Consider the following 22500-nt stretch of genomic DNA (forward strand, 5'->3'; position numbering starts at 1 on the left):
TTTCACCGTTTCGCTTGTCGCCTCTTTCTGTTCCTCGTTCTTGTTCCGATTGTACTCTCTTCATTTTTGTACAGGGTAAAGTTTGCGTTGTCTTGCGTTTGCTCACAACAGATGGAAACGACTCCAACGAACGCAATCCGATATTTTATAATACGGTCTTTCCTCCCAGCTTTTTTTTGGTGTCTTACGTCATTCCAACGACGATGCAACGTCAATCGAAAGCCCGAACCCCCTACGCCCCGCAAACTTCACACGACATCACATCTGACTGGGTGTCGGCGATGGTTTGTCGTAACTGCGTAATTTTCGCGATTACTGCCTCACATCCTACGACATGACATTACGGCTCGATTCCTGTGACGCATTTTCGATTCACGTTCGTCATTTGACGCGTAGAGAAATGTATAATTTGGCGTCCCAACGATCCAATGCTTTAAACAACTGTCCAGGTTCGTTTCGATCCTCAGATATTTACGCAATCCGTCCACAAGGATACAAGAAAAATGCCAAACATTAGAATCCCTCCTAAAATTCGCTGAACCGAGGCAAAAAGTGGGATGGGCTCTAGTAAATCAAAAAAACTCAACCCAGAAAAAAGAGCTCGGGCCACAGAAATTGAATTTTGTGATAGCAAGAACGCAAGACTTAACGAAAGAGGCCTACTTTTGACGGAAAGAACCACCAGGCTGTGTGAAGATTATTCGCGAAGCGATCAAAGATCGGCAAAACATTAGAACAGTTGAAGCGCTGGCAAAAAACTGTTCATCCCAAAGTCAGAGACGTCGAAATTATCGCTAAGCTTAACCAGATTAACAAGAATATGGAAAGGTAACACCGGACTGTCTGAGTGGTGTTCAAGATCGAACTCTGCCGCGATTGCACACACTATTTCCAGAGTCAAAGACGCGAAATGGAAAAAAAAAAAAACAGAAAAAAGAACGTTGATGCTTTATTTGTGGATACATTGCATCGAGCCAGAACACGCGAGTCTAGTATTTTCACGTGGAATCATGACTAAAACAAATAGCAAATGGTACAACATGTCCATTTGGGTTTTGTCTGGATGTCCACGGATAAATATTGATATGTTGTACGTTGTAAGTCTTAAATTACGGGTGGATCTAGAAATAAACGACCCTCGTACCCTTCAGATGGCTATGCCCGAGTACATGACGACAATTACTTTACATTTTCGATTACGATGTAACTCGATGTATTGTGGTGAAGTTTTCTTTTTTTTTTTGGAGGGGGGGGGTATCCCGGGCGATGACGTAACTTTTTTCCTCATTACGTCCGTGTTTCGTTTTTTCTTTCCTCCGTGCGGCGTTATATTTCATAGAGAGTTTGCACGAGAAAAGGGGATATATTAGTCTCTCTTTCGCCGAAGCACCATCTATCCAGTGTAGCTATCCCTCTCCTCTCGAGTTTCCTGGTTTTGCAAACATGTCCTATTTTGTGGGCGATGTCGAATTCGTTAAGTGGAACAGTGGATGATTGTTATAAGTGCGTCAAGTGCGTCCAGAGTTCTTCACGATCCCTGCAATTTCCGTGTGGGGCATTAGGTGAGTATTCGAGTAAGTGTTCCGAGTCGCTTAAAATGTCAAAATCGTTTTAAAAACGGTGTGTATGTCTTTTTGGGGTATCGTACAGGTGTTGCAACGAATGCGTAAATGCCATTTTCGCAGTGAGAATTGCGAATCGTGTGAAAGTGCCCGCGCGACCTGCAAACCTTTCGACGCAAAGAAGTGTTTCCAGATGTATACGCCAAACGGGAACTGTTCGAGTTCAAGTAGCTTTTGTTCAAGTACAACACAGAGAGCGGTGGCGAATGAAGGGTGAATACCCAGATTTCGGGAACACTACTCCGTGTGTGCTTATTGCAGATGTGAAGTTGCGTCTTTTCTAGTCGTGGATGCGATGTCACGTCGTGCCGTGAAGTCCGAGTTAGCACATCACATAGAGAAAGACTGTCCGGTCAGATTGGTCTGATTGCGAGCATGGTGAACTCGGAACATCGTGAGCAAAGGACTCGTCGTATTCATCTGAAAGAATGCCCCAAGATAAAAATGACAACCCGTCGTTTTGGGTTTTTTTGTTGTAGATAAATATTTTATAACTTATTTACGTTGTAAGGTCGTTAATTAAGGAATCTAGAAAATAAATGTGTCTCGTACCCTTTACAACTCAAGTTTCATTCACGAGTCTTGAATAATTTTCAAACCCACGAACACATTCAAGTTTCTGGGTATACCAGCGCGTTCTCTACGACGAACCAGAATACAAAACCAAAAATCTCTCTCGTCTCTCTGCACGACCAGGCTTGTTCATAATCCAGTCGAGGCATAAAAAATAGACCAACACCACTTGTCCCGCTTAAAGTCGTTGTATCGGTGGTTGCGAAAGAGTTAAAAAGGGACCACAATGTATCGGCGCAAGCCTGTCGTGGCGCTCTGTCAGTTTTGACTGCGGCAAAGCCAAACGAATGAGTACAAAAAGGTTTGTTTTTTCTACCTCTCTCGCACATACCCCCCCCCCCCCCACAACTTCGAATGCTCCGAACAAAATAACAACCCGAACATCAGATTTATGTGTGTTTGTATTGTTTGTTTGCGGCGTTTAAAGTCATTGGCAACCGAACTACGACCATTTTTAAGTCGGTGGCGTCACTGTACAATAAAATTTACAGTCAATGCCGTCCATACAAAATGATTACAATTACATTCTCCCTTCGTCAAAATACACGCATCTAGTCAACAAATTGCTATGACTTCGCGTTTCCCCGATACTCTGCTGCTGAGTGATCCACAACATTCAAAATGGATTTTTTTTTCGGAAACGTCTAGTATCTGTCCTCGAAGAAAATCTTCCGCAGCCAGTCCGAGGGTTCAATATCCTTCTTTGAAATTGTTTGCGGAAAGATACTCGAATAATCGCTTCAGAGCCGCGCCCGTCCATCCTTTGCTAACTGATCTAGAACGAAGGCTTTTCGCGTTGTTTATGTCCTTGACAAACCGACGCTGATAGTTAATCTTCGATCGATCCTCCTTGGCATTTTCGTATCCCCAGCGCCCTCCAGTTCATAAATCGGAATCTCCTCTCTTGGCCTCTGTGCCAAAACGGTGAAAAAACAGCGTATGGCGACGTTCTGCTTTTCCACGACACATCGGACACAAAAGGCACACAATCGCACAGAGCTTCCATCTCGGCAACGTTTAGTTATTGAAATGTTCCGGTCCTGTGAATGATTATATTGCCTTCGAAAAGTATTTGCTTTTATGTCACGAGTCGTTTACTACGACATCGACACAAGACGTCATATACATGCTTTATGCGTACCGAAGTTCTTTATGACTCGAATTGCACCCCATTACGCAAACGCCTAAAATACGCTGTAGCACGAAACGAGTTTCAGATGTCTATGACCGAGTACATGACGATAATTACGTTATATCACCGATTACGATGTGACTCGATGTAATTGGGGAATTTTTCTTTTTTTTTTGGAGGGGGGGGGGGGAGTATCCCGGATGACGTAACTTTTTTCTCATTACGTCCTGTTTCGCGTTTTTCTCCGTTCGTCGTTATATTTATATATAGTTTGCACGAGAAAGGGTATATAGTGAGTCTCTTCTTTTCGCCGAAGCACCAGTCTATCCAGTGTTATCTCTCTCTCGAGTTCTGGTTTTGCAAACATGTCCTATTTTGTGGGCGATGTCGAATTCGTAAGTGGAACATTGGATGATTGTTATAAGTGCGTCAAGTGCAGTCAGATTCTTCACGATCCCATGCAATTTCCGTGTGGGCATAGGTGAGTATTCGAGTAAAGTGTTCGAGTCGCTTGAAAATGTCAAAATCGTTAAAAACGGTGTGTATGTTTTTGGGGTATCGTACAGGTGTTGCAACGAATGCGTAAATGCCATGTTCGCAGTGGAGAATGGCGATCATGGAAAGTGCCCGCGCGACCTGCAAACCTTTCGACGCAAAGAAGTGTTTCCAGATGTATACGCCAGACGGGAACTGTTCGAGTTCAAGTGCTTTTGTTCAAACAAAAAGAGAGGGTGCGAATGGAAGGGTGAATACCCAAGATTTCGGGAACACTACTCCGTGTGTGCTTATGCCGACGTGAATTGCGTCTTCTCTAGGCACGGATGCGATGCAGTCGTACCGAAGTCCGAGTTAGCACATCACATAGAGAAAGACTGTCCGTTCAGATTGGTCGATTGCGAGCATTGCGAACTCGAACATCGAGCAAAGGACTCGTCGGATCATCTGAAAGAATGCCCCAGGATTCTCGTGGAATGTCCTCACGGTTGCAATCGAGACAAATTCTTCAGAGAATTGCTACCGGAACACGAAAAATCGTGCCCTAAAATGCCGACGGTTTGCGTTTTTAGCAATGTCGGCTGCAATTTTCGCGGTCCCAGAGAAAGTCTGGACGATCACATCGGTTCCAACGCACCTGAACATTTAATTCTTGCGGGTGATTTTATTGGAGTGGTCCTAGCACGGTTAGAGCTCCACCAAAAAACCGTAGATTCGTGCGTGGAAGCGAACAAGAAACACGAGGAACGATTGTCTGCGCAACAAACGATTGCGACATTGAATAAAACGTTATTCGCGCATCAAGAAAAAATGGTCAGGATGGAGGGGAGTCTTAGGCATCTGGAAAAAAGTCTCGAGCGCCTGAAGAAATCTGAGGTCGATGGTGGTGATGTTAAGAAACAATTAAACTTATTCGACGAACGGTTGTCGATAATGGGTGCAGAAATCGAGGCGATGAGGGGTTCTAGAGACCCCCCGCGATCTTCGCCATCTGGCAGTCGTGAAACGGACCGATTAGATCATCATTTAAGATTACACGAAATACAGATACAAGACCAAGCCCAGGCTATTTCCCACTTAGAAAACACTTCGTACGATGGAACCTATGTTATGAAGATTGACGATGTTCAACGCAGATTTCAAGATGCAATTTCAGGAAAATGTACACGGATAGAGAGTCCCCCTTTTTACACTTCGCGGAGAGGTTACCGATGTCAAATGTCTGTGTATCTGAACGGAGACGGAGAGGGTCATGGAACACACATGTCCATATTTCTCGTGATGATGCGAGGAGATTTTGACGCCATACTTTCGTGGCCTTTCAAACAGAAAGTTACGTTCACGCTTATTGACCAAGAGAAGAACGATGATCATCTGGGTAGCTTCAGGCCCAGAGTTAGCGATACAAGCTGGAGACGGCCCTGTAGTACAAGGAACGTAGGATCGGGAATGCCAGTGTTTATCTTACACGAAAATTTGTCTTCTGGTGGATATATTCGCGACGATACGATGTACATAAGAGCGCAAATTGACACCGTCGGGTTACGCAACTTGTAAAAAGTCATGACGGATCGCGAGATTGCCTTGGACGAACTAGTGGCTACGGCAAACGGTTATAGACGACGATGGTTAAGAGATAAAAACTCGTACTCTGAAACGGCGATTCAAATGGCGAAAGGTCGCGCCGTCGCTCGGTTTGTCGAGTGTTTGTCGTCGTGCGAGGACCAAGGAGGAAACGTATCAGAAGCTTTGCGGTTTCTTCTAGATCACGTTAGCACAAGAGAAAGACCCACCGATTGGGGATTGCTGGAAGAGGCCTGGTCTGCGACACACATGGCGTGTTGTTTCGTAACGATCCGTCTTTCGGTGACAAAACGCCGGCGGGGAGAGTGAGCGACAAACAAAGGTATTCCGCGAGGCCTGATGGTAGTTTACGTTTATATCCAGTACCAAAGGACATGGAGCTGGCTTTGGGGTCTGTTCTCGATCGTTACAATCGCATGTTTGAAGACTGTAGAGGCTCGTACGGAATTTCGTTGTTTCGAACGTGTGCATGACTGTTTTGTAATTTTCTTGAACTACACCCGTTTGCCGATGGGAACGGGAGGCTTTGTCACATTCTGTGTAGCTATGTCATGTCGTCTTGCCAGCCATTTCCCGTATCCGTTTGCGAAGAGAAAAACTATGTCGCGACTCTCGTGTACGCGCAAGACACGGGCAACCTGGAACCACTCGTTGTTTGTCTGATTACTAGTATTTGCCGAGCATGGAAACTGTTTCTCTCTGACGTCGAGAAACGCGAGGATTAGTACGGTTTTTTCTTTTTTTTTTTTTAATCACTAAACAAATGTAGTTTTTTTATGCGATGTAAGGTATGTCGAAAATAAAACAGAAAAAAATATATATATATATGATGTTGGTCTGATTGCGAACCTCGCTATGGGGCCCGACCCACTGAAGCCTCATATGGATACTCAAGTATGACTAAACTGTGACGAATACGATACGTATATTTTGAAGTCGAATTATTTTTTACCCCTGATGAATAGACATATTAATTGGATCGGACACGATTAACGAATACAACCCACATACTTTTGAAGTCAAATTATTACTCACCTCCGATAATTCAGTAGCCCACCACCGAAGAAGCAAATGTCTAAGCACTGTCGTGGTGTTCCCCTTATGTACAGAAGAAGGCGAAGGAAAAGAACCGATGCGATGGGACCCCGCAATGCCCGAGCGTTGAACAAGTTGAACCGGTTGCTCTAGTATCCACGTCTGTTTCCGGTGATAACCCGGTCTTTCCACAGTCAAAGTTATAAGGACATCATTGCTGCAATGAAGTGAAGTGAATTCTTTAGACGATCAAAGAAAAAAATCGAGTGTCTCTACAAAGTATAAAAATGGTACTACATTGAAAAAATGAATAAATGAATAGATAAACAAAAATCCACCATTCGATTGATTACCTTAACGGCTTGTGATTCAGTGTAGAGAACAAAAAAATATGGGTTAAAAATTAAAATGTTGAGGAGGTATATCGGAGACACGCTACCTACCAAGAAAGGGGGGGGGGGGGGGTATCCGCGGACCTTCATTAACGAAAAAAAAAAAAAAAACCACACGATTTCTTTATTGTCAAACTTTATTGAGATCGATACATTCATCCCGAAAGTAAACGCTTGTCTTTTTCCTTTCGTTTTTTTTCTTCAAATGTCTTTTTCTAGAGCGTCTTACGCGCTGGTCATATTTAAACAACCATTGCAAGGCCTTCTCGTCTGATTCCGTGTGTGTTTCGTCACTCTCGCCAAGTTCCTGATCGAGTTCGTTGTAAACCATTGCTGACTCGCGGCTTTCGGTTTTGTCCACGTACGAACTCGGGAATGGGTCATTGGTGACATGGCACAAACTCCATCGTTCTAAGTATTGGTCGCTGGAAACAGACGCGTTCAAAACAAAAATTACATCCAGCGGTTTGTAGCTCTCGTAGACTGGACAACTTGTATCGGTAGATTTGTGATGAAATGAATGCAGCAATAAGATCGATTCGACAATGGGCAACAGTTCCTCGTCGCAAGAGATGTTCGCTTGCCATTCGCGCCGTAATTCTTTCCACATACCCTTCAGATATTCTATACACGGTCGCACGGTGTGTAAAAACTCCATCGGTCCGTGGTGTTTCTGGTCGTAGAACGAATCTCCTCTGCGTCTGCTACATTTATATACAGCCGGTAATTCACGTATTGCGTCATTTCACGATTTTATCATACAGACGAAACAGTCTAGTGTCAGTGTCAGGAAAATGCGTAATAAAGTGCCCGACGAATGACGCCATATAAGAAAAATTTTAATACGTCGATTGTCTTGGGTAAATCGTTCCAATCGCCCGAGATAATAGCACGCCTTAGTGTATGTTTTCCTCGATGGTCAATTGGGCACGAATCGAGGTAAAACCAAAATACACACAAGCGACCGACGTTTAAATCTCTTCTCGGTGTTGCTATCTCGTTCCACGCATTCAACAAATCGTCGGTTGTTCGAAGGCAAATCGTGCCCCTATCTTTACATGAGCGAGCTATTTCGTCACGGTTGATCGTGGTACAAATTTGTATCGCTTTGTCGTAAAAACGAGACTTGATTACAACCAGATTCATCTCTAACGTATCTTGCGATGACATTTGAGTTGTGTTTAATGGTCCGGGCATTTAGTAGAAATGACACAATCATACGAGCACGCATTTTGTTTTTTTTTTATTTTTGGAGAAAGAGAGAGAGAGAGAGAGAGAGAGAGGGGGGGGGGGGGGGGGGGGGGGGGGGTAGGGTAGACGTTTAATATGACGTAGCGAATACGACTAAGTTTTTTTGTAAATAAAATAACTGCGATGGTCTATGACGTCACTCGAACGCTATAAAAGACTCCAGGATCCGTGGTTCGGGAAATCAAACGAGAAACAAACCGAAACTAGCTCTTTTTGAAAAACACCATGTTTAATAGGGTTACCAAGAGAGGTCTTTACGATATGTCCGAAGTCAGGTCTTTGTTTCAAAAAATGCTCCGCTATCCTGGAATTTTACCAAACGGCCTGCCAGAATTTCATTATTTCGTCGACGAATATTTGCCCACTTTGAGAAACAACAGTGCTAATTTATTGCTCTATGTTACTGAAGACTGTGCCCGATGTCACCCAGAAGTATTGGAGCGTGTCGTAGCGCTGGCGATAAATGGACGAAATGCCACAAGACAAGACATTCACGATATCCTACTGTCCTTGGCTCGCCAACCCCTAGACCGCTCAGCTGCCTATCTGAGCGTGGCGTGTTTGGAAGGCCTAACACCGCTGAAACCTCTGAGAGATGACACCCGTAGTATTTGGAAAAATATGGTGGATCTGGGAGAGAGCGAATTTGTTGCTTGTATGGAAAATCTCACGCGAGAAGCTTCGAGTGTGTCCAGCGAATATCCCATGTCGTACGAGACGGTTCTTCGATTGGCCGCTGCGATTAGCCACTTAGACAATTGGCAGTCTCGTCATTCGAAGTCCACCGTTCTTTCCGAAAGAATCCCAGAGGTCGTGGCTAAAATCACATACCCTGGCGGTGCAAGTATGATGAGTGCGAAACGAATGCGGCCGCTTGTCCTGGGCGTGTCGGTAATCACCGAGTGGATGAAACGAGTGGCAACTGATTTGATTCCCGACGAAACCAAAGCGTTGATCAGACTACATTTACGAGCGGTGACGGCTTTCCCTGGTCTATCGACGATTCGCGTGCATTTGAGCGTCATGGTGATGTTATTGATCTTATCTGGTAGGGTTCCTACCGAGAAGCAATTGCCAAACTTTCAGCCCTGTGATCTGAGCGACGTGCCGGACGAGCCTCGATTCTATCGCATGCCGGGTGTGGCCTTAGACAGGCACACGTTCAGAGGTAAACATGCAAAAAATACGCATAAGTATTTGGAGAAACATTGCGAAAAACACGGTCTGTCTCTTCCTTCCAACCCGGATTACTCGCACGGCCCTTCCTCTAGTCAAACACGACAGGGCTTTGAGGAATTCATGCGACACATTCAATCGTGCGAAGAAAAAAACGGACAAGGATTTTTGCCTCTTTTTAAGGAGGGGGCTATGAAAATGTATCGCTTGCAGCCCGTCAGGAATCGAAAGCGAAAATTTATTCTGGCGAAAACTGCATCGAGCGAACAAAGCGAGACACAAACTAAACGGAGTCGTCGAACAGATTCAAAAAATGTTTTGACGGTCGAGACTAACTACTTGGAATGGATCAGAGAACACGCTCCAGATGACCTGAAATACCCGGTTCGATGGGAAGTCTTGACGCTCGACACGCCCATCGCACAGTTACCCACAGGAGGTAAGCCTCGAGTCATGATCGATTCTAAACGTCGCCGTGTTTTTAAAGGCCCGTTCGGTGACCCGAGAACGCCTTTGCGAATTGTGGCGTTGACCAAGCTAGCTCGCGAAGTATTCGGTTTGGCAAAGTGCGTACCGGACATTAGATCTTTTATGTGTGACGCAAAAGAGATTGGTTTGGTAAGCCCGATGATAGGCGAAAATGCCCAGTCTTCCAGCACTCTTTCCGATAACAAAGAACGAGGATTGTGTAAATTGCACCGATATGAACCTCGGAAAATTTCCTCGCTCGTCAATGCGATGGATGTACTTAGAATCGTCACCGTGAAAAATCTCTTGCAATCTTCCGATAACAACAGTTCGAACATGTTGGTGGTCGAGGGCGAGAAGAAAGTTTATGGACTGGATTTTGGTGGGCACATGACAGAGAAACAATTAACGTCTCAAGCCTCTAGATCTGTCGAAGGAGGAACCAGTTTTGAGTGGGCGTTTTCAAAGAAACCCAACAAGGCCACGCTATCTCGAATAGACGAATTAGTTCGATCGTATGCTGGGGAAATGTGTCGCTGGCTGGATTCGCTCAAAGCTGAAAACGCGAGAGCGCGATTCGAGAACACGCGTGAACGTTTTCCTGTGACCGTAGCTCCAGATGATTATATTGAACGTTTGAATTTGTTCTTAGCATTTTTTAAACGCGTGGCCGATTCGAGTCGTAAAGTGTAAATAATGAGATGATGATTCCATAAATGTCAATAATAAAAGATATGTACCATAAACAATCGTTCGTGTTGTCTTTGAGTTCCAGTAAAGTCCGCGAGGCAATTTTTCCTTTTGTAAATCTAAGACTAGATCAACAGCATGTGTCGTCTATAGTTCGAAAAAAAAAATAAATAAAAATAATGATAATGATAATAAAAATGAAAAGAATGGAAAAATAATTACAATGACATCCAATACCCCAGATGAACTCGAACTCGGTTTCCCGGATTATAAAGAGTCAACAGCATTGTTTACGGAAAAGGAAACAGACGCCCACAAATTTAACCCGGATCGATATTTCGTAAAATGTTGACCAACGCAAACCATCGTAGAGTGATACACGGAAAATATATTTGGTCGAGCACCAAAAAAAAAAATAATAAAAAACTTAGGCGAAAAAAAAGCAAGCGGTAGCTCGGATGTGAACTCGGTTCTCTGGATTCAAGTTCGAGAGCCCCAACCACTCGGCCAAAGAGCCAAACCTGATATATCGCGAGTTATACGTTAAGTTTATATTTGTCCTGTGAACCAATTGGACACATTTTCAGCCCCTAAAACATTTGATTTGCATTGCTTCTCTCACCTCGAAAGCTCCAAAATAGCGAATTGTTTTTTTTTTTCGGATATAAAACTTGCCATCGATGACAAGTTGTATATGTCTCATTGAAATGTTCCGAAGACATTAAACACAGAGAGAGAAATCATTTTGTTTTTTGTTTGGTCTCAGTTCGTCATGGGGTTAAGTGGTTCAAAATTACACTTTATCCGAAAAGCGTGGTCTTGGTCGCGAACGGCTTTGCGACTAAGCAAAAAAGATATCTGACGGGTACGGAATGGGTCCATTTGATTGCAATGAATGTACATTTGAAGTCCTGGGCGACTGCAGAGACAATAAAGTTTTTTACCGTTCACAATGTCGAATCGTGCCCAGGGGCCGATTTACACGGTACGACTTTGTCGTATGCGACAGCGGCTTACGACAGACCCACGCCATGATTTACGGTTGTTGATGTCAGAAAAAATATCGTAGCGTGACAATCGCAAGTCGTGTCATAGGTCTGTCGCGAGCTTGTCGCGTGCGACAAAGTCGTACCGTGTAAATCGGCCTTGATATTGGCTATCGGATCGTAACAAATACAGACAAACTTTTCGGTGTCACAAATCATTTTATTTACAATTCATTCAAAAAATACAACCCTATCTATTATATTTCCAATAATCATCCCAGAGCTAATGTTACAAGCTTACATTCTTTTTCTACGTATACACCGTAACAATTAACATCTGATGTAAAACGATGTCGGTCTTCAACTTGTGTAAATAAACATGTGCACGCCGTGGTAAAATAATGATATTGATATTTTTTGAAATTAACTTAAATCAAATCCAAAAGTTGTTTTTTTTTCAAGCCACAGTGATGCACGTTTGTCGTGCAACTAGTTGTGTAGACTGAATAAAAAAGGTCATTATTGAAAATGTTTAGATTCACTGCCTCTTCTTTAGACTTAATGCCTTTTCTTGTATTTCAACCTTGTAGTAGCATTTTAATAATGGGGGGTATACTGTACGGGTTTTTTTTTTTACAACAAGACGTTAAACCCTACCCTCGATTGTAGACTTTACAAGATTTGTACGGATCGTAAAAAAACCCCAAATGTCATGGAATTTTTTTTGTATTGGAAAAAATACCGGGAATGTCACAAGCTTCTCGAGTCGGTTTAAGACCGACAAAGAGTCGTGGAATTTTTATGGAATATCATGGTCGATAGTTTTACTGAAGACTGAGAACGGTTAGTCACTCGACCAAGAGACAACCAAAGACAAAACTCACTATTTGAACCACCCACGAAGATAATCATGGATCGAATACAACCATAGAAAATCCTGATGTTGTAAAACGGCATCGAGCCGACAGAGCGCAAAAACTGGTTTTATCACTGTTTTTGTTTGTAGGCATACCTGATTTATGAAGAAACTGAAGTTGTGCGGTAATACAGCAACCTTGTGATTCTAGTGCGCATGCGGCTCTAACGTGTTTATATTTTTGAGAAAAAACTGTTATGTACCGTGACCGGAGAGGTCAAAAAAGCTAATTGTTTTTGTACAACGGAACAAGGCTTTCGTAATTACATCCGGCCTTTTATGTTGATCTCTGTAAAGAACCGGACCAAATTTGTTGCCAATTACCATTGAAATACACGATCAGAAAAGAGGATGGAAACGGATTGACTTGAAAAGACAATGTTTTCAGAAAGACACCAAAGATTAAATACGAAGAGCTCTTCGAGCCATGAAATGTTGCATGTCTTTGTCGGTGGATTTGTCGAGGACGTTGCATGCCCACAAACAAAACACACCACAAAGGTAGCAAGATCAATGAAATGATGTATAAACTGCAAAAACCACTACATGGATACGGATTCTGTGATATACGACTGTTCAAGTAGTCGTTAGGAACCAAAATTTTTTTGTGGAAAAAATAAATCGCCTAAGAAAGCTGTGGGTATTCTTCCCACCAAAGTGACTCGGGCTCAAATTGTGCAGCATTTCATTCGATTATGAAACAACAACATAAAAATGGATGAGCTTTGGTTAAGCTAAAAGATAATAAAAACAAAAGACAATCACCGACACGATTGTCATGAAATCACGCAAACAAAAAAACACCCCATGTGCTTAAGTAACGAATGTAAACAATATATTATTATGCGTTATTGTTACCTTAACTTTGTTGCCCTAACCAGAGTCGAGTTCTTGTAAGGCATATATCAAGATATTTCTCTCAAACTGAGCACAAAATGGCTTCGCCACTGTCCTTTAAGTCTGTTCCTTTATAGTATGAGTTTGTTCTTTTTATTCGAGGCTGTAACGCAACTAAATCAACCAGGGCAATGTCTCGGTGAGTTGGTTTAAGAAACGCCCCAGAAAATCTAGATCAATCGCATTTCTTTCGTCTTGTAAGTTTCTGGTCAATATCTTTACTTTTTCGTCGATTTCCATTCTGCGTTCAGTGACCTTTTTTAACCAAGTCGCAAATTCGCCGTCGGATCTTATCAATTCGATCATTTTAAGCTTCATGTCCGAAGACTTTATTACGTCTAAGGGATGAGGAAGCGGTCTGCACATGTGATCGCCCACGGGTGGATGCCAAGTCAAACATTGCTGGCCGTCTATTCGGAATTGTTTCCAACTGGTATCGTCCAATCCTTTTAACGCCCCACACATAAAGATCAAACGGGCGACTTTTTGGGAATTCTTTAAAGTTGTCCATTTTTGGGGATATGTGTCCAAGCAATACAACAACTTATTTTCTCCATCCACATCATAAACAACTTCTCCATTTGCCGTATGGCGGAGTTTGGTTTCTGGAACCACATCTTCCAGTTCTGCTATGTCCCTTAAGATCTCAGTCATGCAAACTCCACGCATAGCGCTGTCAAAAGAGGCTGCCAAAATCTTTGTTCTTCCTTTGTCCATGACTACCGTACCGTTTGTAATTTGTTCCGATTCAACCATGCCGAGTGGCCCTTCGAAATTCTCAGCTACAATTTCGTTTATGAATCGATCGGGACTTTTCTCTTCGTCTGGATGATACGGGCTTCCATTGAATAAACAGTCGACATCATCCGGCATAAAGTTCTCCTGTAGCGGTAATTCGATAGATGAAACCGCAATGCGTTCCTCATCTGTATGCATCGGGAGTGATTCGGTTTGGATCTCCATCACAGCACCCTGTTCCTTTGTATACATCGGGCGTGGCGCAGTTCCAGTCTCTATCACCGAAATTTCGTCATCATAAGGCGGTGACTGAACGCGATCGCTTGGCCAGGCTGGGTATCGTTCGTTCGAGCCAGTCGCCATGCTTTCTGTGGACTCAGAATAATTTGGTAGTGTCCGCGGTGGGGAAATTTGCATCCGTGGTGACCTCAATGGCGAGTTAAGAGGTGATGACTTTTTTTGAGATCGCGTTACAGGCGGAACTTGTTCTGCATCGCTATCACAATTACTGTCAGTGCCGCTGCATTGTTCTTCGGAAGAGTTAGCATCATCGCTGTCGCTTTCTTCGTCTTCACTGCCACTTTCATTGGCGTACTCGCTGTTTGGTTTGCGCCTTTTGACCACCATCAGGTCTTTTGAAATAGTTTTACCAGTTGTGATTGGTATTTTCTTTTGTGAAAAAGCCGGACCTATTGCAAGCGAATCGTCATCTTCGTCATCGCTGTACATCGCAAACAGTTTTCTTTTGTCTCCTACTGCTGGGGGACATTCCTCTAGTTCATTCTGGACTGAATTTTGCCTCGCTCCCATGTCCACGGGAATATCGTTTACACAAAGTTTTAAATCTTTAGCCCCTTTTTTCAGTAGTTTCTCGACCACAGCATCGCGCGTTTCAGTAAAACTGGTGCCGCATCTTGTTTTCTTAAATTTGTCTTCACAATTTTGACAAGTCCTCACAAAGGACTTAATGTTTTGTTTCTCGGTGGGTTTCGCGACCTTGCACGCCAATTTTTTTTTCCTGTTCTTGTGAGTCCCCTCCGGCGTGCGATAATCAGATGCGGCTAAAGGTACAACGACGGTGGTTATGTCCATGGTTCTCGCTGTGGATAAATGTTCGTCCAACAGGTTGTCGATTCTCCGTAAAGGCACTTTCTTCAACCCCAACGGGGTGCTCATCAGTTTCAGATGATATAGCATACAAGCGATCAACGAATCTCGATCTAAATTGCCGCTGTTGCTGTGATGGACATACACATAGGCCATCGAACATAACATCAATAATTTCATCAGCATCGGCGTTCCGACTAACACTCCACCACGGCCCACGGGTAATACAAATCCGCACCGTTCGTGGTCGTAACGGCATCGATAATTGTTCACATCGTGCGTCTTTAGAGACACCATCGTGATTATTATACTTTCGGGCGAATTAATCTTCACTCCCTCCAAACGATATCCAAAGTTTTGAGCAGTCGTTTGGTTTTTGGATATAAATTCGTCCACGGCTGTCTCAACTACATCGTTACGTTGTATCCATTCAAAGAATGGATACAAACACATAGCACTTGCTGGCCAGGTTTTCGTAGTGTCAAGTTTACAAGGAAGGACTTTATCTAACAACAACCTTCCTCTCTCGTTGATTTTAAATGCTTTACTGCCGTTTTTCACTTCAAGAAGAATCAACATCTTACAAGCCAGCATTGCTCTCATCAATGCCTGGTCTGTTAAAAGTTGGACGTTCAAAGATTCGTGTAGCTTCAGCATGGTCTTTTCCCAAGAGGCGTAGATCTTTTCTGATTGTGATTCTTTCAGCACGACTTTACACGGTCTCGACAACGCGGATTCGCTTGCAAATTCTGGAACGTTTGCTGGCAACGTACAGTTTTTAAAAAAAGATAATTCGGACGAACTTGCGATGTTCAAATTGAACGCCGAAAGATTCACACTCGAGCCTCCCAGGGCAAGCATGAACTTCAATATTAGGTTCTTATCCAAAGCATCGGGAGTCGTCAATCTGGTGAAGATATAGTATATAAACGAAGAGGTAGAGTGATACTCGCACAGGCACTTCACCAACAATTTCACTCGCTTCGTAATACTCTCGATTCTGTGCAGAAAAAATACTCTAAATAAATCCGACATCTGGTCGGCGTCGCGACATCGCATCGCCAAACACGCACAGTTTTCCGCTACCTGCGGTGGAAAGTCTTCTTGTTTCTCCTTAGAAAGGGCCATCTCTTGGGTTCTCTTGGGTTCTCTTGAGTTCTCTTGAGTTCTCTTGAGTTCTTCTCGGTTGTAGCTTCCTCGGTGTTGTGATTCTAGTCCAACAGCGATCCGTTTTTATAGCCAAATGAATGACCTCGGGCCTCGATTACGCGTAGAATCACGAGTATACGTCATATGTGCAAACACGAAATCGTTGATGGCTGAGTTTTGTATGTCATAGCTAAACCCGGACTACTAAAGCATGCCATGACGGAGCCAAAATTGGCCCTCGTACTATGTCGTATGCGATGAGGCATGTTACGTCATGGATACCTTTGCTGTTTGACGCGGATAATACCACGAAGAATATTTGTGTTTCCAATGCGAAACGTAGCCTATCTTCAAAAAATACTTTTGCTAAGCCCACAAATTCCAACACCCCTTACATTCCAACCCCCACGACATTCCAATACCCCGCCGCATTCCATAACTCTATGGATTACGCAAAACGTAGCCTAAACAAAAGACCCCCCCCCAAAAAAAAAAAACGTCTCAGAACCCGAAAAGAATATGATGTAATAACCATGACATCACGAGTAATGCCTGTTCTCGAACGCAATATCTTTTTAAAAAAATACTTTTGCTAGGCCCACAAATTCCAACACCCCTTACATTCCAACCCCCATGACATTCCAATACCCCGCCGCATTCCATAACTCTATGGATTACGCAAAACGTAGCCTAAACAAAAGACCCCCCCAAAACGTCTCAGAACCCGAAAAGAATATGATGTAATAACCATGACATCACGAGTAATGCCTGTTCTCGAACGCAATATCTTTTTAAAAAAATACTTTTGCTAAGCCCACAAATTCCAACACCCCTTACATTCCAACCCCCATGACATTCCAATACCCCGCCGCATTCCATAACTCTATGGATTACGCAAAACGTAGCCTAAACAAAAGACCCCCCCAAAACGTCTCAGAACCCGAAAAGAATATGATGTAATAACCATGACATCACGAGTAATGCCTGTTCTCGAACGCAATATCTTTTTAAAAAAAATACTTTTGCTAAGCCCACATATTCCAACACCCCTTACATTCCAACCCCCGTGACATTCCAATACCCCGCCGCATTCCATAACTCTATGGATTACGCAAAACGTAGCCTAAACAAAAGACCCCCCCAAAACGTCTCAGAACCCGAAAAGAATATGATGTAATAACCATGACATCACGAGTAACGTCTGTTCTCGAACGCAATAGCTTTTTTTCGCCCCCAAAAACGTAGGATCCCAAATTGGTCGTTTTACGAATGTACCATGTTAACGAATGACGACACGACAATGTTTTGTTTTCGACGCATGTCTTTTTGGTTAACGTTATACAACTTTAATAATTACCTCTGCAAAAAAGCTAAGAGTATGCTACGAACCATGGTTGACTTTTATGAATAATTTTAAGTGTACTCTGTGGAATCACCGGTTAACTTTTTTGACCAATATGTTTGTAAGATAACTAACAGAGACACGCAGAGGAAAAAATTAAAGATTCGTTGGAACTCGCCTCGAGAAAACGCTCTATTTTTCTCTTGGGACAGAGATTTTGAAAACGAAAATCGCAAAATGAAAATAAACTATTAAAACAACACTCGTTTAATGTTGACTCTTTCTAACGTTATGGATGCGATGGTCTCGAAACGAAAAACATAACCCAAGAGGGCTATCGAAAGTGATCTGGTTAAATTGACATAAATAGTTTTTAAATAACATCGTTCAAATGTTGTTAAATCAAAGGAAACAGTGTCAGACGAAAATCGAAACGTGGCGACGACCGCTCTCTGCTATATGTAGGTACAAAATACGAGTTTTGAGACCTTGCCAAAACAATGGGTCCTGTCATCGATGACAGTAGCGAAGGATATGACGAGAATTTCGATCCACCATTAGAGCGCAATTATGAATGCTCGATCTGTTTGTTTGGTTTAAGAAATGCCGTGCAAACTCCATGTGGTCACCGATTTTGCCGCAATTGTATAACGCGTTCTTTGGATACATCTGGGTCGTTTTGTCCTAACGATCAACAGCCCATGAAAAAATCGCAACTACATGTTGATAATTTTGTCAACAAAATGATGATGGATCGCCAAGTCTTCTGTCGCTACAAGACAACGACAGGCTGTACGTGGAAAGGTCGCCTCGGTGAACTAGAAACTCATCTGTCGGAGTGTGAATTTGTTCTTAGAGATTGTCCGAATGATTGTGGAATGAACATAGCAAAAAGAGAGATCTCAATCCACGCAACAGAACATTGCATCGAAAGGATAACAGCTTGCAGATTTTGCGCGATAAAAGTAAAGTGGAAGTATTTGCAAGTCCACTACGACGAGGAATGTGCACAATATCCCACTAAATGTGTGAATTGCGGTCAAGGTAATATACCGAGATGTAAAGTGGACGAACATTTTGAACATGAATGTCCTGCTATTCAAATCAAGTGTCCGTTTAATGTGGTTGGCTGTGAGTTTGCTGGCCTTAGGGTAGACGTTAATGAACATGTTCACACTGTGATGATTGCTCACTTGTCTGACATGATCAAAGCTTTTCGAACGTCGGAACAGGCCCGAAATAATGAAATGTCCGACATAAAACGGAACATATCGGACCTTTGGGGCAATGTCCGAGCTTCGGACACTAGTCCGCACGTTTGTAAATATTTTTACATGTGGGAACTTTACGATGTGGGCCGGCTTCGACGAGAAGCGATAAGGGGTTTAACTCCGGTTTTACATTCTCCTAGCTTTTATACGGCTCTTGAAAATGGTTACAAATTTTGCCTGAGGATTAATTTGAATGGAGTAGACTCGGGAAAGGGGAAACATGTTGCTTTATTCGTTCACGCAATGTCAGGAAGTTTCGATCACAGACTACAATGGCCATTCAAGGGAAACGTCAGCCTAACCCTTCTAGATCAATCGTCACAGTTAAGTGCTCCCCAACACATCACCGAGACGTTCCGAGTCCGCGATGAAGATCTTCTAGCATTCCGCAGACCGACTGTCGAAAGAAACCATAAAGGCTACGGATTCGTTGACTTTGTGCCAATAACAGTTTTATCTGATGCAAGATATGTTAAAGACGATAGAATGTTGATTCGAGCCGAATTTGAATACATTAGACAGAAGACATAAAACAGAAAGAGTTCAGATAATAGATTTTTTACTGTCGTGTAATAATCGTGTACGTTTAATAAATAGGCAACGAAACATACAGATGAGTACTTTTAATTGTTTACGTAGTTCGTTTTTTTAATCTACTCTTGTGTTTACGCTCCTCTAGTCGCTGTTTTATCCACTTGAAAAAAGCATGACATTCCTCTGTCGCGCAGTGAAAGAGGATAGAATGTTGATTCGAGTCGAATTTGAACACAGTAGACAGAAGATATAAAACAGAAAGAGTTCAGATAATAGATTTTTTACTGTCGTGTAATAATCGTGTACGTTTAATAAATAGGCAACGAAACATACAGATGAGTACTTTTAATTGTTTACGTAGTTCGTTTTTTTAATCTACTCTCGTGTTTACGCTCCTCTAGTCGCTGTTTTATCCACTTGAAAAAAGCATGACATTCCTCTGTCGCGCAGTGAAAGAGGATAGAATGTTGATTCGAGTCGAATTTGAACACATTAGACAAAAGACATAAAACAGAAAGAGTTTAGAGTAGACTGAACTCTGTCGTGTAATAATCGTGTACGTTTAATAAATAGGCAACGAAACATACAGACGAGTACTTTTAATTGTTTACGTAGTTCGTTTTTTTAATCTACTCTTGTGTTTACGCTCCTCTAGTCGCTGTTTTATCCACTTGAAAAAAGCATAACATTCCTCTGTCGCGCAGTGAAAATGATTTCCTACTGAATGTTGTCCGCAATTCCGTTTTGGCTGGTGACCCGCTTTTAGCATATCGACATATTTAGGGCACCCGTGTTCTCCTATGTCTATAGAAGGAATGTTCAAACGTCGCAACAAATCTTTCTCAATGTGACCGCCCTTGTAAGCTATTAGATTTTTCCGTTGTGTCTTTGAATTTTGCCATAAAGCGAGTATTACTGTGTCAAGCTCGTCTCCGTCGAGGGCTCGTTCCACTGGGTTGTTCTCGAAAGGGAGCCCGGTGACCTTTCTAATCACAAACGAAGCAGTTCGTTTGTCCTTATCGGATAACTCGTCAAACTTACAGGGCATTTTAAATTTCACGTTTCCAGAAACCCCTCTGTGGTCGACCCAGCCAAGTTCCCGAGGCTTGTGTTTCCCATCGACAAAAAAAGATTCGAGATCTAATACGACGGCAACTTTGTCCAACGGTGCCGCTTCTTCTCTTTGTGACATGACTGCACAATTTTCGTGAACCGGTAATCCCGTTAAATTTGAGACTGGTAAGCCCCATTCTGTTTTTAGGCAGATAGAACACCGGTCTTGAACAGACATGGTTCCCTGTAAGAGGCTATGGTCGCTTTTAATGTTATACATCGTACACGAGAGTCTACTAACATTTATAGGTGATTTAGTTGTAAAACTGCGACCCAAATCTATAGTTTTTACTCCGACGCATTTTTTTCGCTTTGGTCAGAATACGAGTCATCGGCTATACTGGATCGTGACTTAACAAATGACATTTTTGGGATGTTTTACCTATGCACATTTTTTAGCACACCTAAGTCTGCGTGGGTTCGCTTATCTGTAACTGTTGGTGATCGGGTTTTGCCCTAGATCGTGACTTAACGAACGACATTTTTGGGATGTTTTAACTCAACAAATTCTTTAGCACATCTAAGTCTGCGTGGGTTTGCCTATCTGCGACTGTCGGTGACCGGTTTACTTGAATCACACTGATCGACAAAAAAATTGCATGTTAGCTTTAAAGGTACTGGTTACTCGTTTATCACACGGACAATCAAAGATTCGTGGGTCGTTACATTTTTTCATTATTCTTTTGAACTTCAAAGGATATAATTCCCCGGTGTTGAAGTGGTCGATGTTACATTGGATAAAATTCTTGTGGCCCCTCACATTTTTTCGCTACAAAAATACCTTTACAAGGGTGATGATTTATAATGGAGCTTAAGTCGCGTTGTTTTTTTTTTTCATTGTTGCCGTTGCGTCCATTCCCTCGACACGAACATGCAAATTCCTTTATCACACGGACAATCAAATATTTACGGGGTCGTTATATTCTTTTGAACTTCAAAGGACACGGTTCTCCAGTGTTGAAATGAGCAATATTACATCGCGTTCTCGCGGTCTTACATATTTCCACACACTTTCACAAATGTCTCAGAGTAATGTTTTTTTATGGAGCTTAGATCATATTCTTTTCGTCCATTGTCATTGTGACAACCAAAATGAGCAATATTACATCACGTTCTCGCGGTCTTGCATATTTCCACACACTTTCACAAATGTCTCAGAGTAATGTTTTTTTATGGAGCTTAGATCATATTCTTTTCGTGCATTGTCATTGTGACAACCAAAATGAGCAATATTACATCGCGTTCTCGCGATCTTGCATATTTCCACACACTTTCACAAATGTCTCAGAGTAATGTTTTTTTATGGAGCTTAGATCATATTCTTTTCGTGCATTGTCATTGTGACAACCAAAATGAGCAATATTACATCGCGTTCTCGCGATCTTGCATATTTCCACACACTTTCACAAATGTCTCAGAGTAATGTTTTTTTATGGCGCTTACATCATATTCTTTTCGTCCATTGTCATTGTGACAGTCATTGGTTTGACAAGAACATGGAAATCGGTCAAAGTCGACTTGACAATCGATTCCACTCAAACTGCACTCGCACGTTTCTGGCGAGCAAATGTCGCCACAATCACAGCCGCACGTTACGCGACTTTGTCTGATTTCATTGCAATCGCGTTCCTCTCGTTTTACGATTCGCCGAACCCCGGCTGCTTTTAAAATACTTTCTCTCGCACTTTGCGAAATCAGCGCCAACGGCTTCCGATTGCTTTTTGACCCATTCGCCTTCCCCGGGTCAAGTTGTACCGTCTCGATGCAACTGTGTTTTCTCGCCATTCCTAGCGTTGATCCTCCCGTCAAAGGAACTGCAACGAAACCTTGTTTTCGAGGGAAATGATAAATGGTAGCCTCTCCGAAACTCACTCTTTTGATTTTCACTCGCTCACAATCGTCCCCACGAGAAGAGTCATTATCGATGCCACGCTTTCGTTTTCCCATTTTTTTTAATCACCACGATGTGATAAAGTATCAGACAGACAAGATGATCTATCCATCGGGTTGCGTGTGTTGAGTCTTTGTG

At 42.7% G+C, this 22500-nt stretch overlaps 3 protein-coding genes across 3 annotated transcripts in view; 2 read left to right on the forward strand and 1 right to left on the reverse strand.

Annotated features, from left to right (window-relative positions):
• Window positions 1-3692: 3692 nt before the first annotated feature.
• Window positions 3693-5379, forward strand: LOC138029617 (TNF receptor-associated factor 3-like). Its single transcript, XM_068877313.1, has 2 exons — window positions 3693-3808; window positions 3894-5379. The coding sequence occupies exons 1-2, from the start codon at window positions 3693-3695 to the stop codon at window positions 5377-5379; spliced, it is 1602 nt and encodes a 533-aa protein (XP_068733414.1).
• Window positions 5380-18053: 12674 nt separating this feature from the next.
• On the forward strand, window positions 18054-19355 carry LOC138029619 (TNF receptor-associated factor 6-like). Its single transcript, XM_068877317.1, has one exon. It carries the CDS (start codon window positions 18054-18056, stop codon window positions 19353-19355), a length of 1302 nt encoding a protein of 433 aa, XP_068733418.1.
• Window positions 19356-21237: 1882 nt separating this feature from the next.
• LOC138029909 (cysteine/serine-rich nuclear protein 1-like) overlaps window positions 21238-22500 on the reverse strand; it is a 1539-nt gene continuing 276 nt past the window's right edge. Inside the window, exon 1 of the mRNA XM_068877759.1 lies at window positions 21238-22500. This exon is cut by the window's right edge and continues 276 nt beyond it. Within this exon, the coding sequence (XP_068733860.1) occupies window positions 21834-22418 (585 nt within the window). The 5' untranslated portion in view covers window positions 22419-22500 and the 3' untranslated portion in view covers window positions 21238-21833.

The sequence above is a fragment of the Montipora capricornis genome, chromosome 13, assembly GCF_036669925.1.
Source record: "Montipora capricornis isolate CH-2021 chromosome 13, ASM3666992v2, whole genome shotgun sequence".
Lineage (NCBI taxonomy): Eukaryota > Metazoa > Cnidaria > Anthozoa > Scleractinia > Acroporidae > Montipora > Montipora capricornis.

Coding starts and splice junctions, on each gene's coding strand:
- LOC138029617 (XM_068877313.1), top strand. CDS start 3,693: ATGTCCTATTTTGTGGGCGATGTCGAATTCGTAAGTGGAACATTGGAT. Junction 3,809..3,893: donor CAATTTCCGTGTGGGCATAG/GTGAGTATTCGA, acceptor GGTATCGTACAG/GTGTTGCAACGAATGCGTAA.
- LOC138029619 (XM_068877317.1), top strand. CDS start 18,054: ATGGGTCCTGTCATCGATGACAGTAGCGAAGGATATGACGAGAATTTC.